The sequence below is a fragment of the Theobroma cacao genome, chromosome 1 (genome assembly GCF_000208745.1).
Source record: "Theobroma cacao cultivar B97-61/B2 chromosome 1, Criollo_cocoa_genome_V2, whole genome shotgun sequence".
Lineage (NCBI taxonomy): Eukaryota > Viridiplantae > Streptophyta > Magnoliopsida > Malvales > Malvaceae > Theobroma > Theobroma cacao.
Genome location: NC_030850.1, coordinates 34,092,303 through 34,117,844, shown reverse-complemented (window position 1 = coordinate 34,117,844; position 25,542 = coordinate 34,092,303). Strand labels below are relative to the sequence as shown.

Below are 25,542 nucleotides of genomic sequence, written 5' to 3'. Positions count from 1 at the left end.
TTTCATGTGTGAATGTATGTACAATTTTAAGCCAACAAATTCCAAACCCTGTCAAGTGATAGGCCACTGCTAAAAAGGGGTAGTGGTCGGAACCTAATTACGTAAAAGGAAGGTTGCAATGTTAAGAAGTCCAAAATCCTAGAATCTCCATCTAGATTATTTGATTTGTTATTCAAACACATATGGAGCACAAATGATGTGCACAAGCAGTAAAACATGCACAGATGGATGTCTAAGCATGGTCCCAATTATGCACCATATCACAAATTGGAGAACATTCTTATGAATTTTACAAATGACCAAGGGTGTTTCAATTATTTGCATTTTTTCCCTTTTCTTGTTTTCAGTTCTAAACTTGGGGAAAGGAAAGAGGGACTACAGAAGCATTCCTCCTGAAAGTATCATTCTATGGTTGATCTTCTGGTGAATAGTAGCTTATGTGAACCTTTTTAATACACTTAGTCAAGCTTGTTAATGTGTCAATAAGGGAATAAAATTCATACGTAGTTGATGACTCCACATCTTCTAATAAATGGTAGTCTATTTAAAGAAAGACAGATATAGTTGTTCAAACTCAGACAAGCAAAGTCACCATAAGACTTGCTCAAGAGTTCAGCTGGTCTACTTCTATATGGCTTTTTAAATGAAGACAGGCAATTGGTTGATTTGAAACACCAACCTACTCAAAGGTGAAGGCCTAAAAACACTTTTCTCGACAAAAGATATTCATGACGGATCAAAAAACAATACAAGAAGGGAGCATTACTTAACAGTATTCAATGATTCCAATGAGACAAAGAATATGAAGATGCAAAAATAAAATAATAAATGGACAAAATATAAGTAAAAGTCATTGCCACTTGAAAAAGAATGTTTTGATTGGTAAAAAAAGAAGCAAATCAAATGCAAAACAAAAAGATTCCTTGGCAGAAGCAATATACTAGGAGCTACTTTCTAGTTATTGAAGTTGAACCACATTGCAAAACAAGATCTTGAGAACAGAAAAAACTAGTAAAATTACAAACAAAAAGATAAGGAAGGGTGGAATATATTTAAAATATATAGATTAAAGTATTAACCCAGAGTTCAAAATTCAGGGGTTTTTCAGCTATATCTTTTGATAATCATCGCCAACGTAATCTAAAATGACTTTGACAAAATAAAAATATAACCTTGCAGAAGGCTGATGACTCTAAGGAATCGTCAACTACAGGTACTCATTTGGAATTATTCAAAAAAAGAAAATAAAATATAATTGAAAAATAAAAACTGGGTCTTACTGTGTTTTCCAGGATAGTGAAGTTGTGAAGCTGAGACAGAGAAAGTGGCCATTGTTGCAGTTGCAGGTGCAACACCCGCCAACTACAACGGTCATTGTGAGCTCTCCCCAGATATTATTCTTATTATTTTTCCCATCTGGGGATTTCTTTCAGTCGTTGTAGTTGAATGGGATCATCCTTCATCGTTGGTAGAGATCAGGATTGGGGATTAATTAAGGATGGATCAGGGATGGGAAGGTTGCCTTTGCCCAATTATTGGATTTTGAGTTTTGCTAAGGTTCGATTTTGCTATATGTTTTTCAGACTACTAAATACTACTTAATTGTTTTTTTTTTTTTTTTACAATTACACTCCCAAAAAAATATATGTGAGAAGATACTCTTTGTTATTTTAGATGTCAAATATTAGTAGCTCGATTTTTAATAAGATATATAATTACAAAGTGAAAAGCCTTAGCACAGTAAAACATTTAAAATCAAAACATGAATAAAAAATGTAAAATATAGTATCCAAGTTCTATATTCAAGCCTAGCATTGAGTTTTGCTAGTGTTGATTATGGTATGGGACTTGGAGGGAATATCTTAGATAAGCTTAAATGATTACATTAATCATGACTTTGAACCATAAACACTTTTCTGTATTTGTATATATTGCTATATAATTAAAAATCATTCCAGCAAAAAGATTCCTGTCTCTTTCATGCTTCACATGAAAGCTTTGTGGAAGCCGAGCAGGACGCTTTCAAGAAGGTCCTGGTCGTTTGCAGGCCAGTTCCAGGGGAAGATGATGAGAGTGAAGATATTGGTGAAGCTGATGATGATGATGACTCATCGAAATCGTTGGGTATAGATGCTGGTGGAGATATTGCTACGGTCATTGTCTTCTAGTTCAATGTACAATGCGCCGATAGCTGAGCTAGCTTGGATATCAACGTCGTCGTACAAGTCACCGAAATCATCATCCAGCGAATCCATTTTTTCTTTCTTTTGCTGGGTGCAAAACTGCTCTAACGTTACAGTCATAGATTAGAGATAATTAGATTACGTTATGCTCATTTTTTGAGGGATTAAGGGAAATGACAAAGGGACACATGGAAATGCAAGTAGCTGAAAAACCCTGTATCAGAATCTAAAACCCTGCAGCAGCCATTACCAGAGTTGGACAGGCTATTGAATTTGGGCTTTGGGTGCAAGGCGAGCGACTCTTATCTAGGGCCATTTTGAGCTTATGTTGATTGAGAAAACGTTGGATTGTCGGCCAATTTATGAACCTGTGTTGGTTAGTGGCTCATTCATGATCTAAATTTGGGCTTCTTGTGGCCCTTTTCAACTTCCTGGGTTTAGGTTTTTACTTTTTTGTTCCCTTCTCAAGATACCTCGTTGAGAGATAAAACCAACAGAATCGACGTTTGGCATCTGGAACGTTGATGACGTGATGACCAGAAACCCCATTTGTGGATTTTAGTTAATGGGTATAAACAGGAAAGATGCGGTGAACTAGGTCATCAAGCTAGGGTACCAGTTGTTTCAATACCTTGAGGGACAAGACTCGCTGCAACAGCTTGAATCCCAAGATTAAACTCTTTGCTCCATTTTGCACTTGAATCCCAAGTTACTTGATGATAAAGAGCACGTACAATACTTCTATGGAGGAATGAAGTTAAAAAAAAAAAAAAAAACAAGAACATGCACTGTGATCAGGGTAAACACAAGATAACCCAGATTGGATCTAAATTCTAAATGAAGGATATTCACTTGCTTTTTGGCTTTGTATCATTTAAACAGATTGGTATGTTTTGGAGAAAAAGAAAAAAACATAGTACTAGTAGTTAACAAAACGGTGAAAGATGACATTCAGAAGCAATGTAACAGAAAATGAAGTCTGACCTGAGGTTGGTCAATTCATCAGACAAACTATTCCATGGCAGCAACAGCAAGAGGAAGATTAGGAAGGGAAATTGAGGAGTATAAAACCATGCCATGAACTTGGCAAAACCCTTTTTCTCTATTTATGGAATAAGAAGACTGAAGTGGATTGTAGTTTTTTTTTTAAAAAAAATTGATCTGTAAATAACATAAAATTACAAAGCTTTACCTATTTTTTCTAAACAAAGCACCATCAAAAACATTAAATTCGCAAAATTTTCCCCTATTTTAACCCACCTGATGTTTACTCAAAGAAAGTGGAAGTATTTTGGCCGTCAAAATTTAGAATCCAGGCAAAACTGAGAGATGTGCTACACCTTTTGGGAGGTCTGCAATTTTCTAAAGCAAAGAAAGCCTGTTCTTTCTAATTGTTCCATCTTCCTGCACATAGAAGTCATAGTAGTAAATCATTTTCGATTGGGATGGAGCCGTGGAACTTGTAGAACTCAGATACAGAGAGAAAGATAATAGATTTGATACAATGTCAATTTGAAACAAACTCTACACATTCCTCAAGTTTGCACTCAAGACAGTAAATGAGCTGATCGTAATCAAGCACCCTAGGCTGCTCACACTTGTTTAAGTTTATCAAGCAACTTGATTTGAGCTTAAAAGTTGAGTTCAAATAAAGTTATTACAATTTTATATAATAAAGCAAAATAAAACACCAAATTTTCATTTAGAATACCATTAAAGAATTTGAAAGTTGAAAAACAAATATACCTAAGATTAAGAGTAAAGAACACAAAAGCATACTGGCCAATAATAAGAAAAGGCCTTTTCAGATCATTTAGTCACCTTGAACAAGCTTACCAACAAGTTCATGGAACTATGTTAAACAAGCTGATTAATAAATTAATTAATTTTATTACTGAGTCATAAATTATTAATGATTCAAGATGCGAAGACACATACCACCATCACAATTATTTGATTGAAAAAAATACTCAAGGGGTTGTACTAGCTCTGACGATATTTCAATAAAATCATCAACCTCAATACCTGCACAATCAGAAAAGTTAGATTTCAATAGTTGGGAAAAGTGTCAATCAAACAAATTATATCAAAGTGCCATTTTTCCTACAAAAGACAATAACTTAACAGCACCAGCAGACTGGTAATAAACTGAGTGTATACCAGGGTGAATTTTGCTTTTAGTAAAGAAGAAAGCGTCCCACAAAGCTCTCTCTTTGTTTGTTTCAAATGCAGCATCATCCACCTAATAAGATTATATCAAAACACCATGAGAAAAGATTCTAGAATTTACAAGTGATGCATCTCTATAATCAATTAAATAATATGGCAATTTTTCATATCTCAATATCCAACAAGAAAATGCCATTCTAAACCAATCAGAAATCTTACCAAGACTGAAAGAACAGCATATTTAATTTTCAGTCAAAGATTTTAGTACAGAATTCACTATCAAACAAAAAGGTAAGAGCTAAATGCTCAAATATCCAGTGTAAGCTACTGGGTACTTCTTTAATACCAAAGGGAGTAATAGTACCTCCATATCAGCATCCACATCCTTTCCATGGACAATTCTAGTTGGACGAGAATATGCTTCTACAACCTTGGGGAAAAGATTGCCTTTCGACAAGGCTTCCATTTGCATTCATTTATTTTTATATGCTATCATATATGATTTGAGGATACTGGAAATTGATGAGAAATGGAAAGCAAAAGAAAAATAGGAGGGGGGGGGGGGGGGGGGGGGTATTCATCTTTTATCTAAACATGCCAAAAAAAAAAAAACCTCCTGAAAAACAAAACATTCAGCAGCTCCCAAGCAAAGAAAGGAAAAAAATACAAAGATACATGAGACTCAAGAAGAAAACATTCATATTGGAAAATATCCATCACTGCAGACATTCATCCTCCAAGATGTCTTAAATACAGCAACAGGGAAGCCCATTTTCTATGTAGAAAGCAAACTTTTTATCAAAAACATATCCACCCATGTCATACACAAATATATAAAGTGAGAATAGCCTGCAGCAAGGATGTCAAGAATATCATTGCCTAAACAATCACAGGCCTTTTGTATCCGCTAACAAATGTCTTCATAATTGAGGCAATCCCTCTTTGTTATTGACATGAACATTTCTTGGGTGTTCTTCAGTCAGTTAATTCACCAAGATGGCAAGATATACTTTCTATTATGGCCCAGGACATAGTGTCAGTCATGTGTTAAGGACCATCAGTAAGGAAATTCCATTTCTGACAAAACTCTCATGAATAGATATAGCCATTGTTGAGAGACATAAGAAATGAATACCTCAGACGAATAGCACCTGAGTGCACCTACTTTACATGCTGTTTTGGCACCCAGACAAGACAAGTTTGCACACTCTGCAAGGACGGAATGAAGTACTTCAGGACTTATCAACCTGCAGCCAGAAACACAGCCTATTTGCATAAAATTTGCCGATGGCACTGATAATGTTCATAACCTCCACATAGCAAGGAATACAACACAATCCTAAGGTGAAACAAATAGTCTGACTCAATATCATCCCTACATAGGAATGTCACATATACCAAGATGTTAGATTTACATATTGGCAACATTAAACCTTAACGTATAATAGGAATGCCACATACCCACACTATTACACTATTCTCAATTGACACCATTGTACCTTAATGTACAATCGGAATGTCAAATTAACACATCAAGTTATGTTTTCACATATGCACCATTGTGCCTTTATTGTATAGTAAGAATGTCATACCAAAAATATTAAATATCTATTTTACACCATTACACTGTAATGTATAATAGGAATGCTACATGCCAAACACCATAAAGTATAATAGGAACGTCACATATCCCAAGATGTTAGATTTTTATATTAGCACCACTATACCTTAATGTATAATAGGAATGCCACGTGCCCACACTATTACACCATTATTAATTGACATCACTGTACCTTATGTACAATTAGAATGTCAAATTAACACATCAAGCTATGTGTTCACATATGCACCATTGTACTTTTATTGTACAATAAGAATGTCATTTCAAATATATTAAATATTTATTTTGTACTATTATACCTTAATGTATAATAGGAATGCCACATGCCAATTGCCATAAAGTATAATAGAAATGTCACATATATCAAGATGTTAGATTTATATATTGGAACCATTATACCTTAATGTATAATAGGAATGCCACATGCCCACACTATTATACCATTATTAATTGGCATCATTAGACCTAAATGTACAATCAAAATGTCAAATTAACACATCAACTTATATGTTCACCTATGCACCATTGTGCCTTTATTGCACAATAAGAATGTCATTTCAAATATATTAAATATCTATTTTGTACCAATGTACCTCAATGCATAATAAGAATGCCACATCCCAATTACCACAAAATATAATAAGAATGTCACATATACCAAGATATTAAATTTACATATTAGCACAATTATATTTTAATGTATAATACGAATGTCACATAGCCACACCATTATATCATTCTCAATGGACACCATTGTACCTTAATGTACAATCGGAATGTCAAATTAACACATCAAGCTCTATGTTTACGTATGTACCATTGTGCCTTTGCCATGTCAAATATATTAAATATCTATTTTGCACCATTATACCTTAATATATAATAGGAATGCCACATGCCCAATACCACAAAATATAATCGGAATGTCACATATACCAAGATGTTAGATTTACATATTGACACCATTATATCTTAATGTATAATAAGAATGCCACATACCCACACCATTATACCATTCTGAATTGACACCATTGTATCTTAATGTAAAATCGAAATGTCAAATTAACACATACAGCTATATGCTTACATATGCACCATTGTACCTTTATTGCACAATAGGAATGCCATGTCAAATATATTATATATCTATTTTGCACCATTATACCTTAATTTTTGAAAGGCCACCATTATACCTTCATGTATAATAAGAATGCCACATGCTAAACACCACAAAATATAATAGGAATGTCACATATATGAAAATGATATATTTACATATTAACACTATTATACCTTAATGTATAATAGAAATGCCATATACCAAACACCACAAAGGATAATAAAAATGTCACATATACCAAAATGTTAGATTTACATATTGACACTATTATACTTTAATGTATAATAGGAATGCCAAATGCCCACACTATTATAGCATTCTCAATTGACACCATTGTACCTTATTGTACAATCGGAATGTCAAATTAATACATTAAATTATATGTTCACACATGCATCGTTGTGCCTTTATTGCACAATAGGAATGCCATGTCAAATATATTAAATATCTATTTTGCACCATTATACCTTAATGTATAATAGGAATGCCGCATGCCAAACATCACAAAGTAAAATAAGAATGTCACATATACTAAGATGTTAAATTTATATATGGGCACCATTATACCTTAATGTATAATAGGAATGCCACATATGCCCGCACCATTATACCATTTTCAATTGACACCATGGTACCTTAATGTACAATAACAATGCTGAACTAACATATCAAGCTATATGTCCGCATATGCACCATTGTATTTTTATTGCATAATAAGAATGTTATGTCGAATATATTAAATATCTAGTTTGCACCATTATACCTTAATGTATAATAAATATGTCACATGCCAAACACCACAACGTATAATAGAGATGTCACATATACTAAGATGTTAGATTTACATATTGACATCATTATACCTTAATGTATAATAGGAATGTCGCATGTCCACACTATTATTCCATTCTCAATTGACACCATTGTACCTTAGTGTACAATCGGAATGTCAAATTAACACATCAAGCCACCATTGTGCCTTTATTGCACACTATAAATGCCAAATATCTCATTTGCACCATTATACATTGATGTATAATAGGGATGCCACATGTACAACACCACAAAATATTATAGGAATGTCACATATACCAAGATGTTAGATTTACATATTGGCACTATTATACCTTAATGTATAATAAGAATGCCACATGCCCACACCATTATCCCACTCTTAATGGACATCATTGTACCTTAATGTATAATCGGAATGTCAAATTAACACATCAAGCTATATGTTCACATGCACCATTTTGCCTTTATTGCACAAAAAGAATGTCATGTCAAATATATTAAATATTTATTTTGGACCATTATACCTTAATGTATAATAGGAATGCCACATGCCTAATATCACAAAATATAATCAAAATGTCACATATACCAAGATGTTGGATTTATATATTAGCACCATTATACCTTAATGTATAATAGAAATGCCACATACCCACACCATTACACCATTCTCAATTGACACCATTATACCTTAATGTATAATCGGAATGTCAAATTAACACATTTAGCTCTATGTTCACATATGCACCATTGTGCCTTAATTGCACAGTAGAAATGCCATGCCAAAACCATTATACCTTAATGTATAATAGGAATGCTACATGCAAAACATCACAAAGTATAATAGGAATGTCACATATACCAAGATATTCGATTTACATATTGACACCATTATACCTTAATATATAATATGAATGCAACATGCCCACACATCAAGCTATTACCAATTGACATCATTGTACCTTAATTTACAATCGGAATGTCAAATTAGCACATCAAGCTATGTGTTCATATGTGCACTATTGTGATTTTATTGCACAATAGGAATGTTATGTCAAATATATTAAATATCTATTTTGCACCATTATACCTTAATGTATAATAGGAATGCCATGTCAAATACCACAAAGTATAATAAAAATGTCACATATACCAAGATAGATTTACTTATTGGTACCATTATACCTTAATATATAATAGGAATGTCACATACCTACACCATTATATCATCTCAATGGATACCATTTTAGCTTAATGTACAATCGGAATGTCAAATCAATACAACAAGCTATATGTTTGCATATGCACCATTGACCCTTTATTGCATAATAGGAATGCCATGTTAAATATATTAAATATCTATTTTGCACCATTATACCTTAATGTATAATAAGAATGTCACATGCCTAATACCACAAAGTATAATCAGAATGTTACATATATCAAGATGTTAAATTTACATATTGGCACCATCATACCTTAATGTATAATAGAGATGCCACATGCCCACCCCATTATACTATTCTCAATGGACACCATTGTACCTTAATGTACAATTGAAATATCAAATTAACTCATCAAGCTATTTGTTCACATATGCACCATTGTGCCCTTATTGCACAATAGGAATGCCATGTCAAATTTATTAAATATCTATTTTGCATCATTATACCTTAATGTATAACAGGAATGCCACATGCCAAACATCACAAAGTATAATAGGAATGTCACATATATCAAAATGTTAAATTTACATATTGGCACCATTATACCTTAATGTATAATAGGAATGCCACATGTCCACACCATTATACCATACTCAATTGACACCATTGTACCTTAATGTACAATCGGAATGTCAAATTAATACATCAAGCTATATATTCATATATAGACTATTGTGCCTTTATTGCACAATAGGAATGTAATGTCAAATATATTAAATATCTATTTTGCATCATTATACCTTGATATATAATAGAAATGCCACAAGCCTAACACCACAAAGTATACGAGGAATGTCACATATGTTAGATTTATATATTGACACCATTATACCTTAATGTAAAATAAGAATGCTACGTACCCGCACCTTTAAAGTTTATTTTATTTCTCCAAACAAGAGAAAGTGATTCTCACATTAAGTGACCACTCAAAGCCATCATTATTTTCGAAAGTTAAAATGCTCTCTCGCCCTTTGAATGAATTCAACAAAATTATAATGCAGTATGATAGCATATTTAATAAGCTATGAGATGAGAAGCTTCTGCAAACTTTGTATTTTTCATCGCTAGTAAGCATGAAAAGCTCTCATGCATGATTGTGCAAAAGAAAACAAAAATGCACAATAACAACATAATAAATAACAGAAAGAAAACATAATTGAAAATGGATGAAAGTCCATGCATCAACAGGCCAAACAACAGAACTTGAAACTCCCAATGACGCATTTGAACACCCCCCCCCCCTCCCCTATATTTAAGCTCGTACATAAAGCACACAAAGAAAAGTGTTCTCAACAAATAATCATTAAATGACAGAGTCAGAAACAAAAAGAATTATTAAAATGTATAAGAAATTCTTTTAACTTAAAGAAAGTTGCTTCGATACACTTACCTAACATTCCATGGTTCTGCGCTAAGAACTCTTTAGTATGTCAAAGAATTCATAGTCCCGACTCCAACCTGATCAGTACAAACAAAACCTTAATGAAACAAACTGGCAATTTAAAAGAATTTAAAAATCAGCAGGGTAAAAATTTTCCACCAAAAAGAAAAACAGAAGAATATAATGGTAAAAACAATTAAAGTAAAGAATGAGGCCATTACTATTACAGTACCTATGTGTTCCAGCTTTTTTTTTTTCCTGCTCGTGAATTGATGGAATTAACAAATATCTCTGAGGAAAATCATATATGGTTCATCAAAACATCTCGGCAGGGAGTGGCATATGATGAAATGAAATATACAAATCCAAAGCAAGCAGAGCAATACCACAGTATATATGAGTTACCGTGCAAAAAACAATCAACAGCTACTACCGGATCAAGTTCCATCAGGCGCCAGGTCGTTGTAAAAAGTAGTAGATTAATCTGCGTTCCCTTTGCGATTCATCAGTAGTATAGAAGCACAAACATTGGCTGACCAAGAATGCTGAAAATGAACCAGAAAATCATATTTTCCCACCATTGAGCTTATGAACTTATTTTGCAGATAATTTGTGATCAAGACCAAGAAAACCTGAAACATGATGCCGATAAAAGCCCATAACTTATACATGTGGCAAGGAACAGCAATGCAGAGCTCATGGAATACAACAGAAACCAAGAAGGCAATAACAATGGCAACTCCCTTGGGTATACCGTTCCTTAAGCATGGAAAATAGATATGGCAAGCCATCCATTTATGAACAGGCATATTCCACATTCTCCAATACTTCTCAACAGTTTTTGCATTCCACCAATCTCTATAGAACTCACGATCCCCAAAACAGAGGAGCTCAGTTATGTGTTGCTGCAGCAACAACCCCTCCACAAGTATACCTCAAAAGAAAAACAACCTTGGAGGTAAGCACAACCTCCTTCAACGACCCAAAAAAATATCACAGCAACCAAAGAAACCAGGACAGTACACACAGACATAGCTGCCACGATCCATACAACCAAGGAGCCCTTCCTTGTACAAAAACGAACCAAACATCAAACAGAACAAAATATCCCCCATGAACCACCAGAAGAATCATCAGACAGCCAAAATAAAGGCAAAAAGCAGCAGTAACATCAACCCAAAAAGATCAATCAAACACCCTATACATACTCCGCATTGGTCCACAAAAAGTCCTGGAGTCATTGACCGCAGAGGCGGTTGTTCGACTGAAGCAGCGGCGGCTCAACAGTGATGATGCGTTGAGAAGGGTAGCGTTCGGCTTGGCGACACGCAGGAGAGAGAATGTGGGAAGCGCGGGGCTTGAGAAAGGAGATGACGGAGAGGAAGGCAAGGATACCCATGGCTAGCTCTGCGTCTTTGAGGCTTGGGTTCGGCAGCCGCAAACGCATATTATGTGGGTATTTAATAAGTTTGACCAAGTAACGGTCAAATAGCGTCAGTTTTACGAAGTTCAAGTCGGTGGTTTTTTTTCCAAAAAAAAAAAAGATTAATGGAAGATTTACTTGCACTAACAATCGCACGCGCCAACGCCAACATTGCACTTTGCCAAAGAAGTAAATGGGATTATTCGCCAAGGAAAAGGCCCAGGGATCTCTTCAATGGCCCACCATAAAATAGAATTGTTACTTCCTTATTTCTCATTTTATGGATGGTATTTATGGTTTTTCATTTCTTTGAAAAAAAATTCTTTATAGAACAATAACAATTTCATTAAAAAAATTCTCTATAAAAGAAAAAAAATAGAAAGGGGGAAATGTTGGGCTACTTTACCTACAAGGAAGCATCATAAGTTAAAAAAAATAAAGATTGTTATTATTAATTCCATTAATTTATGAAAATATTTTTTTCAAACAAGACAGTTAATTCTCTTCAAACCAAGTAATATGAGACTCTCTAATAACGAGAATTAGTCTTCTAATTTTTGTTTTTATTTATAACTTTCAAAATCACATGTAATATTTAAATCCAATTTAGTAAAGCCATGTAAATAATATATGCCACCAAAATTGGTTTTTTTTTTAATTTGAACATTATAACATTTCAAAATAAAATCTTTGTTATATTATCTCTCCACATCTTTAGTGTGACCTAATTAAATTCAACATCCAACATACTGAATAAACTATTGGTAATCTAGTTGCTTAGTATACGCCCCATGTTTTTTTATCTAAAATTAGCATTATGTAATAAAAAATAAAGTTCGATTCCAAAAGATTTTAGAAGATTGAAGTGTGAGAATTAAACTATAAAATATTCTTGATCAATCTAATAGCTTACCTTTGACCATGATGGTATGCTTATCAAGGGATTAGCCAGCCATGAAACCATAAAAATCTTCATGCCCTAGCCAATATATGTATAGCCTCCTTCTAATTATATTAGACTATAATCCATGCATTGCACACAGGTTAAATATAAAACACTTATGCATGCAATTCGTACAGAGCTCATGCCTCAACAATTCACGTAAACAATTATACACTCCTTTCGAAAATGTTATTCAACCTTTATAAACAAAGGACTTTCTGTTAAATATGTTATAAATATTTCTGTTTGAGAGAGAGAATACTTTAAAGGGGGCCAAAAGAACATCTGCGGGTGCTTTTAAGGAGGATCAAAAGGAGTTACAAGAAAATGCATCTGTGGTAATCAAACCTTCCTTTTTCTTAATTTTTCTTGCCTATTTAGTGATTTTAAAACCAGTTCAATCATGTTCAAGTTTTAGCAAACATTAATTTTATAATCTTTCAAAGTTTATTTCTTTTTGCTCATTTGTTATTCGTTAATTTTTTAAGTAGATATATAATTATATAGTACTTAAATGGGACTCTCTGTTTCTTTTTCTTTACTATTTTTTATTGAAATGTTTTGAAAAGAAGTTTTTTTTAGACACCTTTTTTTTTCATATTACAAGTTTATTTTTTATATTAAAAAGTATTATGCATGGATATTATATAAAAAAACCTTCAAATTTTAATATAAAATACATTAAACTCAATTTTTATCTTAATTTCTGTAAAATTTAATAAATAAATATATATAATTATTTGACCTTAACAATTACTAGATATAGTTGGTTTTATGAATCAAGCCATGCAATCCAAAGCAGCTCCTTTGTTTTCTCTTCTCATTTCAGCGCAGGTGACATGGCAGCATCGCATGCAATCTTCATTCCCTTCCTGTTGCTCAAGTACCATAAACCCGATGCCTCTCCATTCGAGGACGATTACAGCATCATCATACTGGTCTTCTTCATTGCTACATTCACATATAAATGTTGCAGCCACGGTGACCGAACTTTCAACTCCGAATTCGTGGTGTCGAATGCCCCAACGTTATAAGCACTGTCAGCCACTTTCACTTTCTCTTGCCTCGATTTCACTTGTGATGAATGATGATCCTTTTCCCGTACCTGGGGTGGTTCTTTGTGATATGGATCGGTTTCTTTGTTATTAATCATAAAAAAGATAAAATATCAATAATTTTTTAAAATAAACTATTAAATAAATTTTAAAAAATTAAAAATTTAAAAGGATATAATCGTTTAAAACCGAATTAATCAATTAAAATTGATTAAAAAAAATCAATTCACTTATATTACTGCACTAAATTAGATTAATAAAATTTTCTAATCGATTTAATCGACTTAATCCATTACTTGCTATCATTGCATGTTGGAATGGGAGTGGATGGGATTTGATATGAAAAAAGACTATGGGTTCTCTAATGGCCCATCTCACTCAACTACCATAAAGTAGAATTCGTTGCCTCCTTATTTCTCATTTTAGGAAAGGCGTTTGTTGTTGGTTTTTTTTTTTTTAATTCTCTCTAAATCAATAACAATTTCATTAAAAGAAAAAAAAAGTAAAAAGGGAAAAATGTTAGGCATTTTTATTAATTTATTTTACTCTTTAACAGAGGAATTTCAGTCTTCTGATTTTGTTTTTATTTATTTTTTTCCAAATTACACATAATATTTAAATGTAATTTAACAGGTATATCATCGTGCTTAAATCCTTTTTGAGCCTATGGTGATTGTGAAGACGTTGGATAGTTGGCCACTTTATGAACCTGTGATGATTAGTGGCTCATTCATGACCTCAATTTGAGGTCCTTGGCCCTCCTCAACTTCCTGGGTTTAAGGTTTTTTTTTTCTTTTATTGAATTTAATCATTTTTCTAGACACCTCATCGAGAGTAGAGATCAAAAAAATTTTAATGTAGTGTTTGATATTTAGAACGTTGATAATATTTTTAGAAATTTAATAAGTGAAAATTTGTTAATTATTTTTTATATAACACATTTCTAATAATGTAATCTTATCATAAATATGTGATTTTTAAGAAATACGGAATAAGAAAATTTAAAAGAGTTTAATAATTGAATTATTGGCCAATTTTAAGCTACAAATGAACTTAAAGATTTACTGATTGAACAGTCTTTTAGATACATGCAGCAATAGAAGTTGCAATTTTCTATGAACAAAAGCATCTTATTTATCAGGTGTTACCCACTAAGTTTCTAGGGCTTGTATTCGTCTTGACTTGTTCAAGAGTTGAGAGCTTATTGTTTATTGTATCAAGGAGTTTACTGTATCTAGGTGGCATGCCTTGTGCCACAATTGCAACTCAGGCGTTCTTTATGCTGGATAGTCTTATGACTTCTACTCACTATAACGTTTATATAAATAAATACTTTTTTTGGAAAAGAAAAAAAAAAAAACAAGTTTGAGTTGTGTAGTTTTGTTCAATGCTCCTAGGCCCTTGCTAGGCAATGCTTTAGCTGTACATGAGATTCCTAATTATGAAAAGTGTTTAAGGATCAGCAGTCGATCGGCTGGTCAGTATGAAAGTCAGCAAACAAGACAAATTGATTATCCACTGAGGAAAAAAAAATCACATTTATGTCTGGAGGAATTTTACAGTTCGAAGACTTGGTCATTTTTGATCTAAAATACTCCCGTTGACAGTTTCTGCGAAGAGTATAACCAAATCAGACACCATGGAGGCAGACAACAAATGGTAGAGATAAGCCAACTTTCAAAAGAAATGGTGTTTTTGCTTCAAGGACTCGTCTTTGCAGACCCCAGCACTCCTTATTTGAAATGTTCATGCATGATAACACGAGAAAAATTGAAGGAAAAGGCAAAACATGATGGGCAGACGCATGAAAAATGTGTATTTTATATTAATAGCTGTGGGGACATCCTTCTTTTATAAAAGCCATCCTCCTCTAACGTGGCTTGGCACTGAAGTAAAACAGAGTGCGTGTAGAGTTATCAGGCTTGTTATGATGGCATTTCAAGCAACAATCTTGGTTTTCTTGATTTCTTTTCTGGTACTAATGCTAGCAACATGCTGTAATGCTGGTGGAATTGCTATCTACTGGGGCCAGTATGATGAGGAAGGCACCCTGGCAGAGACTTGCGCCGCAGGAAAATATGATTTTGTGAACGTTGCTTTCCTGCCTAAGTTCGGCAATGGTCGCAGACCCATGCTAGACCTTGGTGGTCATTGTGATCCATCTGGTAATGGCTGCACTGGTTTAAGCTCTGACATAAAATTATGTCAAGCCAAGGGCATCAAAGTTATGCTTTCCATTGGTGGAGGTGCTGGCTTCTACTCTCTTGCCTCATCCGATGATGCCAGGCAAGTGGCAACATACCTTTGGAATAACTTCTTGGGAGGACGCTCACCGACTCGTCCGCTAGGACCAGCTGTTCTTGATGGAATTGACTTTGACATTGAGCTGGGAACAAAGCAACACTGGGATGATCTTGCGAGGTACCTTAAAGGGTATAGTAAGCAAAGCAGCAAAAAAGTGTACTTAACTGCAGCTCCTCAATGCCCTTTTCCTGATGCATTTCTAGGAAGTGCCCTTAACACAGGTCTTTTTGATTATGTGTGGGTCCAATTCTATAACAACCCTTCTTGCCAGTACTCCTCTAGTGATATTAACAGTTTTGAAGATGCATGGAAGCAATGGTTATCAGATATCCCTGCTTCAAAGATTTTCCTAGGGCTGCCTGCATCTCCTGAAGCTGCTGGAAGTGGCTTCATTCCTGTGGCTGATCTCACTTCCAAAGTTCTTCCTGCCATTAAGGATTCTCCTAAGTATGGCGGCATTATGCTGTGGTCCAAGTTTTATGATGATCAAACTGGTTACAGTTCTTCCATCAAGAGCCATGTCTAAAATTTAAATCAAGATTATCTTAGCAGGGGTTTGTTATTTATTGAATTTATCAATTGGATTTTCCTTGCCGTGTAGGACAATTTTAAAATTCACTAATGTTTCACTTTCCCTGTTCGCACATCAGTCTACTTCTGATGCTTGCCAATCCTCGTATGTGAGGATTCGTTTGCTACTTTTGAAGGTTGTTTAACTTGTTATTGTTTTAAGAGACTTTATCAATAAATTTACCTTTTAAAAAAAAATTATTTGAACTTTCTTATCTAATCGTTATTCATGTTTTAGTCTACATTTGAAATATATACAGATTTGACGTTTTAGCCTCAGTTTGCCCTACAGTTTCGAATTTTATGGTAAGCACTACCATAAATTAATTTAAACAATTAACGGTATATTGAATATCAGTTAGATAATCTCTGCTGATATTCGTGATATGATTTTATCGTTGCTTGACCTGAGATGGTCGGACTTGACAAGTGATTTCAGTCATTCGTGTAGTTATGGCAACCAATAACAAAATCGTTTAAGGTTTAAAAGAGGCTGAGTCAACTCGAACACAATTGTAAAAGGGAAAAAGTATCAAGGGTCCTGGAGTAGGCAAAAGCTGAGCTTTGGCAATTTTGTCACGGGAACAAATCATTCCCCTATCATGCCACGAGCATGGGGGGTTTCTTGCTGGGCATGTACACAGTTTTAAACAAGGGATGGTGGCGAATTACTATCAGCTCTAAGAATTCAAGCGTCAGATATCAGTTTGCAATAAATTTAATCTGCACAATTGTACCTGGATAAGATTAAAATCAAGTTTTATTTTATAAGCCTATGGAAATTTCTGTTTTTAGGTGCTTTTTGGGGTGATAAACAAAACTATTTGGTCATGAAAAAGAAAATTTTGAAATATCATGATAATTCCTTATTGTTCAAGCAGCGACAGGTACAAAAAGCATAAAGTTAAGTTAGTCTATTCTCCACGGTAGGTAAACCGTAGTCGTTGACCGCTAAGCTAATGTCCATTACTAGGTTGGAGATGCTGAAGAGAGGATTAACGGAATTCCCGGAATTAGACATGTAACTATGGGACATGGTGAATGTCATAGGAATTAATGTCCGACAAAAAACGTCCTAGCAAGTTACCATTATACTTATGGGTTGCTTGCCTGTAGTCTACCGTAGTCATTAAAATATTGAGACGAAGTACCACCAAGCTACGCTCTTATCTGCTAGAGCTCAGAATAATTGTCAAAGTACAAGCAGCATCTTCCTGCTATAAATGTGGAGCTCCACCGCTATAGTTCAGCACATAAACAGCTAACTCTGTAATAGATTTGCAAAAGTTTTCCAACCTTCACAATCCTGACAATGGCATTCAAGCTGAAAATATCAATGTCGTTCTTCTGCTTGATTTTTTTTATTTCAGCAATAGGTTCAAATGCTGGTGGAATTTCCATCTACTGGGGTCAGAATGGTAATGAAGGCACCCTAGCAGAGACTTGTGCCACAGGGAAGTATGAATATGTCAATATAGCCTTTCTGGCAACATTTGGTAATGGCCAGACTCCCATGATAAACCTCGCTGGTCATTGTGATCCCTATAGCAATGGCTGCACCGGCTTAAGCTCGGACATTAAATCATGTCAAGCCAAAGGGGTTAAAGTGATTCTGTCTTTGGGTGGAGGTGCTGGTAGCTACTCCCTTGCTTCCTCTGACGACGCTAGGCAAGTAGCAACATATCTTTGGAATAATTTCTTGGGGGGGACGTCTTCGTCTCGACCACTTGGACCAGCTGTTCTTGATGGAATTGACTTTGATATTGAGGGAGGAACAGGCGAACACTGGGACGATCTTGCAAGGTACCTTTCAGGGTATAGCAAGAAAGGCAAGAAAGTATACTTAACCGCAGCTCCCCAGTGCCCATATCCTGATGCTTGGGTTGGGAATGCTCTCAAGACCGGTCTCTTTGATTATGTTTGGGTTCAATTCTATAACAACCCTCCTTGCCAATACACAGCTGGCGATATTGCCAACCTTGAAGATGCATGGAAACAGTGGACCTCAGATATCCCAGCCAACAAGATTTTCCTGGGACTACCTGCATCTCCTGAGGCAGCAGGGAGCGGTTTCATTCCAGTAAATGATCTCACATCGAAGGTTCTCCCAGCTATAAAGAGTTCCTCCAAGTATGGCGGAGTTATGCTGTGGTCCAAGTATTATGATGACCAAAGTGGATACAGCTCTTCCATCAAGAGCCATGTCTAAAATCTATATAATCACTCTCATATGTATATCTATCTCTATTTATAAATATATCTTCTACTTTTTATGAATGTAGTTTCAATCATGCAGCCTCTCTTCAATGTTATATATTCCTGTTCAACAGATTAATCCGCTAGGCTTTTGCTCCAAATTCCTCCTCGAGCCACAGTCTCAACATTTAAGTCCCTTAACTTTCTTCAATAGATGACGAGATTATAAACCTTATGGTCACACTGTGCAATAACTTTCTTCAATAGGTGATGGGATATGTCAATATTTTCAAACGAGAAGGAAACGACAGAAAACTTGAGTGTTTTTGCTTATAGCCATTAATTGCATTCATCTAAATCTTCTAGTCTTCTCCAATCGACGTCTTTAGGAGCACCTTGCCATTCATAAAACATCCTTTCCAATAATTACAAATTTGGTGATGTAATTTTTCCAATGCGTCATGAATCCAACTGATGTTTGCAATTTTGAACTTACTTCTGATACTTCGGAAAATTTTCAAGCTAACTCTTCCATTACAGTTATTATATTAGGCCCTTAATGTGGGTTTTATCACAGCCATTCGCCTAAATTGAGATGGAACTAAAATCAACCATCTCGAACATAAAAATTAAAATTGTTCAAAGGCCATTTTCATGGGCAATTTTGGTCGTTAAATTAGACAACTTATGATGGACTTCCCGAACTTAGACGTCCAAAGACAGCTAAGAGACTACATGGTTGGTTTAAAACCCGCCGCAAACATAAGTTTGTCTTGGTGTAAAATCCCAAATCTAATGCAAGTTAGTCGGAAATGGTTTCAAAACAGGGGACCGAAATCATTGAATAACAGGGCAGGGCATGCTCTCAGATCTCCTATTTTCGCCTAGGATTCAAAGTTTTTGCTTTCAAGCCAGAAGTTTCTTTTTGACAGTCAACAGTGTAGGCAATAGTTTTGTCCATTTCTGTAAGAAACTTCCAAGAGGAATCTTCTGCATGCATTGAAATTCATATGCTACGTTATCTGTCGGCTAGTGTGAAAGCTAGTTTTCTATTTTGAACTCATACGGCCTGAACGATTTTAAGTGGCCAAGCCAAGTTGTTGGGATCTTCGGTTTACATTGCAGAGAGCCATTTTATAGGTCAAAATTACTTTGCACTAAAGCTATAATTACAAGCTGAACTGAAAGTATAGGTTGCCCATGGAAGACATGGAGGGCTAGAGACCAAAACTTTAACTGCTAATGAAAGGCTATAATTTTGATTTGGACAATGTAACCTTCCCTGCCTCTAGCATTTGTCGTCTTTCCAAATGGTGAGTCACATTTGATGGTCCCCATATACGAGCAAATCAAACAAACGAGACAATAGAAGACACCAAAACAGTGGACAATGCTGGAAGATGGTTAATGTCATGTGTGATCAGACATGCTAAGACGTGGAAATTCATTTTATTTTGGAACCAGCCGTCTGCGTTAATCCACAACCATATGCAGTCGATCCGGTGGGGACTTAGTGATTGATCTTCTACAACAACACAGAACACAGCCATAATCGAGGAAGGTTGTTTTTGTCCTATATATAAGATCTGCAAACACCTCAAGCATCAAAGAAAAAGTTATCATTCTTAGAAACTAGTGTAGGATCACCAGATCAAGATGGCATCAAAGCCAGCAAGACCTCTAGCTTTTTTCTGCTCAATGGTTCTTCTCCTCATTGTTACTGTTGATGCTGGTGGAATTGCTATTTACTGGGGTCAGAACGGAAATGAGGGTACCTTGGCGGAGACTTGTGCCACGGGTAACTATGACTTCGTGAACGTAGCTTTTCTTGCAACATTTGGCAATGGTCAGACTCCCATGATCAACCTTGCCGGTCATTGCGATCCCTACAGCAATGGCTGCACTGGTTTGAGTTCTGACATCAAATCCTGCCAAGAAAAAGGAATTAAGGTAATCCTTTCAATTGGAGGAGGAGCAGGGAGCTACTACCTTTCCTCAGCCGAAGATGCTAGGCAGGTCGCTACTTATCTTTGGAACAACTTCTTAGGGGGGAAATCCTCTTCTCGTCCACTAGGTGATGCCGTTCTAGATGGAATTGACTTTGATATTGAAGGAGGAACAAACCAACACTGGGATGACCTTGCAAGGTACCTTTCAGGTTACAGCAAACGTGGTAAGAAAGTGTACTTAACTGCAGCTCCTCAATGCCCTTTCCCTGATGCTTGGGTTGGGGGTGCCCTGAAAACGGGTCTATTTGACTATGTTTGGGTTCAATTCTACAACAACCCACCATGCCAATATTCATCTGGAAATATTGGAAATCTACAAGATGCATGGAAGCAATGGAGTACAGATATTCCTGCAACCAAAATTTTGTTAGGACTTCCTGCAGCCCCTGCTGCAGCTGGAAGCGGCTTCATTCCTGTAGCTGATCTCACCTCGAAAGTGCTGCTGCAATCAAAGGTTCTGCCAAGTATGGAGGTGTAATGCTGTGGTCAAAGTACTATGATGACCAAACCGGTTACAGTTCTGCGATCAAAAACGATGTTTAACTTCTATAATTACTATATTGTATATGAAATCTTGCAACAGTCCCATGAACTTCATGCTATAATTACTATATTTCATTATGAAGTGATTGTTTACAAATCTGGCGCACAATTAAAATTGTAACTTATCAAGTACCAATCATGTCCAGAATAAAAAGAGTTTTAGAATTATTTATGTAACCAATATTCAGACCTTGAAATCTGACAAACCAACAGGGCAGCTGAGTGTGAATTACTTCCCCAAAATTAACCCCAAATAAGCGGCACAAAATGTCAAAATTATTCAGAATAGCGAATATATATCATCAGAGGAAGGATCCACTTACGAATATTAATGATTCTTTCCAGGAGATAAGAAAGAAAGCTACTTTAGAAGTAGTGAAACATAGAACAATCAATATGGAAATTAAACCAATTTCGTAAAAAAAAATTGTAGTAATTCTTTTTAGGCATGATATCTAAATAAGTTTTTGAATAAAAATTATAATATTTTTATTTTTGGTTAAATAGGCTTTTATCTACTTGTCATAGGACTATGCAAAGTCGATTTCGGTTTGATTTTAGTTCAGTTTTCTCCAAAATCGATCAAAAATTTCAATCATATTAACCGACAAAACCGCATCTCCCCAAAATCGATTTCGGTCAATTTTTGAGGTGGTCGGTTTCTATTCAATTTTTGATGTATTTCCATACTGAGTTTATGGTGTGATGCCCAGGCCGCCCCCTTGTTGAAACAAGCTGCCACCAAGCAGCAATTGAAGAAGGAAAAAGAAAGAGAGTTATTAAAGATAATGACTCCCTAAAATATGTCTATATAGCGACTAAGCAAGCTTGATGCAGAATGACATTCGATGCCAAATGCACAACAAACTGCTCATTTATATGCCACCACAGCAAGTTGATTTTCTCAGCAAAATGACTATTCATAAACACTAGATCCATATTTCAGCATGTAGTCTTAATGGTCATCTAATCTTGAGCAGAACTAACATTTTTGGCATCTGCCTTCTTACTAGCCTTTGTCTTGCCTTTACCAGGAGATCTGTCATCTCCAAGAACTTCAGCCGTGAGCCTTCCCATTTTTTTCTGCAGATCAGCAAGCGAATCCTTTGAAACTTTTACTTTGGGACTTTTCTTTTCATTGGCAAGCTTTAGCTCCAGTCTATATAAAGCAAAAGCATCACAGCCATAGATCTCATATTCAAACAAGTGCCACTCATATTGGCCAAAAGGTTTAGTATGAGAGGGAGAGCTAGAGAGGCGAAAAAGAAAAAGAGAAAATAAGGGGGTCGGGCCGTCCAGGGAAAGAGAAAAAATATGAGAGCTGTAAAGTTGGTTTAGGTCTTTAGGGCTACTGTTTTTACGCCTTTACCCTTATGGGGCGGAGGCAGGTGTTTAATGAGGGGCATTTTTGTACCTTCACCTCCTTGAAAACCAAAGCCAATCACCGGTCGGTTATTCAATTGGTTTGGGGAAAATGAGTCCCCCTCAAGGATCGAGCCGATCGGTCGACGAGATCGAGCCGATCAATCGACGAGACCGATCGACATGACCAACGGTTGCTATTGCAACCGATCGCTGCTCACCTCTAACTTGTCATAATATCACATAATATTGATGTGATATGTTCACATATCGTAATGAATAATGATATAACATGCTTATATGACATGATAATATAATTATTTGATATTTTTTACTTTTCATATCAACGTTACTTAAAAATAAAATGACAAGTAACGTTTTGATTAAAACGATTAGCAACGTTTTGATTAAAACGATTAGCAACGTTTTGACTAAAACGATTAGTTCATCCTTAGTCATCATAATATATTTTACTTTAGGCAAAATAAAAAAAATTAAAAAAATTAAAAATTTTAAAATAATTCTAAAAGTTTTAAAGTGTTATTCCTTCTTTTTATTATCAATGAATATTTGCATTAAAATACCAATATCACCCTGTTTAGTATTTGAATTAGTGTTTTATGATTGTAGTCTTACAATCTTAGATAACTCTGTGCAGCGGTCAGTTGCAACCAAGCAACTGTTGCAATCGTCGATTCCTGCAACCGATGGTTATAATCGATGGTTGTTGTTGCAACCGTTTGCAATCGTTGGTTGGAATGATCGGCCTCGTTGGTCATCGGCTTAGTCGTCGAGAGGACTCCTTCCCCTTTAAACTGACCTCCCACCTATTGTTTTTTGGAAAAAAGAGAACGATAATAAGAAGAAAATATGTGAAAATAACAAGAGAATATGTGAGAGAGAGAGAGAGAGAATATGTGAACAAAATATGTAAATGGCTTTATGAAAATAATAAGATAGAGAAAGCTTGGTTAGAGAGATTATGAATATTATTTTTTTAGTTAAAATTCATGCTAGAGAGAAAACATGTCAGAAATTATAAGTATTGTATGTTGTTTTTTACTTGTAAAAAATGATATTAGTGCAAATAAAAATAATTCCAAAAGATTATGATTATTTATTACATGAAGATTAATATTATTAACTATTTAAAAGAAATAAATAGATCCAAAGAATTACATATAAATAAATGAATCTAAAATAACCATTTACAAAAAGTTACATAAAAAAACCCAAGTCAAACAAAAAAATAGAGCTATTTACAAAGGGTTGAACAAAAAAAGACCCAAATCAACCCAAATTAGCCCAAGTCAATCCAAAACAGTTCACCTCAAAAATCGACTTAAGATCAATTGAACCAAAGTCTGGTAAAACCGATCAAAACTGCCCTCTTAAAAGGTTCAGTTCTGGTGATTTTTGAAATAAGTTTTTTTGATCAATTTTAAGTAAAATCGAATTGACAATCGACAAAATCGAACCATACTCGCCCTTAATCTTAGATTTAGTATTTTGCTTATTCCTACTAATTTTGAAGTTAAAGTTGAAATTGAAACCTCACGGGAATGCTTTAATAATGACTAAAAATATGTATTCCTAATTTAATTTCTAAATTATTATAAATTTATAATAAAGAATAACTAACATGTAAAATTAATTCATTATCCATAACATTGAAAGGCTTACATTTGGAAGTAGAATTTAGATAAATTATTAATTATTAGTTGAGTTTGAATTAATCTAACCATTATGACAAAACTTGGAGTCAAATACAAAGCCCCCTTCAGTACTCCTTTGAAGTACACTTTAATCCCATTTTATTTCAAAATGTATTAATGACAGTTTAACTATTCATTACCATTAATCAATAATTATTTATAAACATGAAAAAACATAATTATTTTTGAATAATTAAAAATATGCAAAAATATCATAATAAAAATATTTTTCATTCAACGTTTATTATCTTTAAAAATTAAAAAGATGGCATATAACGATGAAAAAAGAAAAAAATCAAAAAAAGAAATAAACCATTCAAAATTATTTTATTAACAATTCAAAAAATCTCATAACTTTGAAGTGAAAAAACAACAACCTAAAAAAACATAAGCAACAATATTCTAATTTATTCTTGATCAATGGTGGTTACTCAGTGTTCTCCATCAATTTGATGCCATAGGCTTGACTTCACGATGTAAGTTTTGCTTTGATTTATTCAAAATTTACCCAAAAACAACTGAGAAATCATTTGAAACAAAAATATTTTTTTTTTTTCATTCAAATCAAAATATTATAATGCATATTGTCATTGATTCACAAAATAAAGTAACAATAAAATTAGTAGAATAGTTTATCTATATATATATATATAAAATAAACAGTTCAAATTGACTGCAAAAGTCGTCTTGCGGTCTGATTCTTCAATCGAAGGTGGGCCATAAGCATCTAGAATCAGGGTATCGGTCCAATTCCGTTGATGTACGATAACATGTGAATGTTAGGCTGATACTTAGCCCTAATAAACAACAACACTGTTGCTTGCCCCTAACTATTTTCTATCACATTATTGATTTTTTTTTTTCACATCTCTCTCATTTTCTTTGACGACCTTGACTCTTCCAATGAGTGCAGTTGTTTTTCTTTTT

At 34.5% G+C, this 25,542-nt stretch overlaps 3 protein-coding genes and 1 pseudogene across 7 annotated transcripts; 3 read left to right on the top strand and 1 right to left on the bottom strand.

Moving 5' to 3' along the window:
* Positions 3,169 to 11,915, bottom strand: LOC18614056 (glycine--tRNA ligase, chloroplastic/mitochondrial 2). Of its 5 annotated transcripts, none has more exons than XR_001926724.1 (7): positions 10,882 to 11,915; positions 10,728 to 10,786; positions 10,505 to 10,572; positions 5,488 to 5,599; positions 4,344 to 4,425; positions 4,122 to 4,208; positions 3,169 to 3,587 (listed from the first exon to the last, which is right to left on the bottom strand). XR_001926724.1 is itself a non-coding variant. In XM_018115875.1 (4 exons), the coding sequence occupies exons 1-4, from the start codon at positions 5,626 to 5,628 to the stop codon at positions 3,571 to 3,573; spliced, it is 327 nt and encodes a 108-aa protein (XP_017971364.1). In that variant the 5' UTR covers positions 5,629 to 6,201; the 3' UTR covers positions 3,169 to 3,570. The 5 variants fall into 5 exon arrangements, 3 of the variants coding, with proteins under 3 accessions (XP_017971364.1, XP_017971360.1, XP_017971368.1); XR_001926723.1 differs by having other exon boundaries at positions 10,901 to 11,915; XM_018115875.1 differs by lacking the exons at positions 10,505 to 10,572; positions 10,728 to 10,786; positions 10,882 to 11,915 and having other exon boundaries at positions 5,488 to 6,201.
* On the top strand, positions 15,847 to 16,884 carry LOC108661963 (hevamine-A-like). The gene has a single exon (XM_018120960.1). The coding sequence runs from the start codon at positions 15,847 to 15,849 to the stop codon at positions 16,744 to 16,746; it is 900 nt and encodes a 299-aa protein (XP_017976449.1). The 3' UTR covers positions 16,747 to 16,884.
* LOC18614054 (hevamine-A) lies at positions 18,078 to 19,007 on the top strand. Its single transcript, XM_018120746.1, has one exon. The coding sequence runs from the start codon at positions 18,103 to 18,105 to the stop codon at positions 18,997 to 18,999; it is 897 nt and encodes a 298-aa protein (XP_017976235.1). The 5' UTR covers positions 18,078 to 18,102; the 3' UTR covers positions 19,000 to 19,007.
* LOC108660928 lies at positions 20,196 to 21,635 on the top strand (annotated as a pseudogene).

Excerpts from the sequence above, each read along its gene's own strand:
- LOC18614054 (XM_018120746.1), top strand. The coding sequence starts at position 18,103 with ATGGCATTCAAGCTGAAAATATCAATGTCGTTCTTCTGCTTGATTTTT.
- LOC18614056 (XM_018115871.1), bottom strand. The coding sequence starts at position 5,628 with ATGCAAATAGGCTGTGTTTCTGGCTGCAGGTTGATAAGTCCTGAAGTA. Across the intron at positions 4,426-5,487 it reads TCAGGTGCTATTCGTCTGAG|GTGGATGATGCTGCATTTGA; the intron begins GTATTCATTTCT and ends TAATCTTATTAG. Across the intron at positions 4,209-4,343 it reads TAAAAGCAAAATTCACCCTG|GTATTGAGGTTGATGATTTT; the intron begins GTATACACTCAG and ends CTGATTGTGCAG.
- LOC108661963 (XM_018120960.1), top strand. The coding sequence starts at position 15,847 with ATGGCATTTCAAGCAACAATCTTGGTTTTCTTGATTTCTTTTCTGGTA.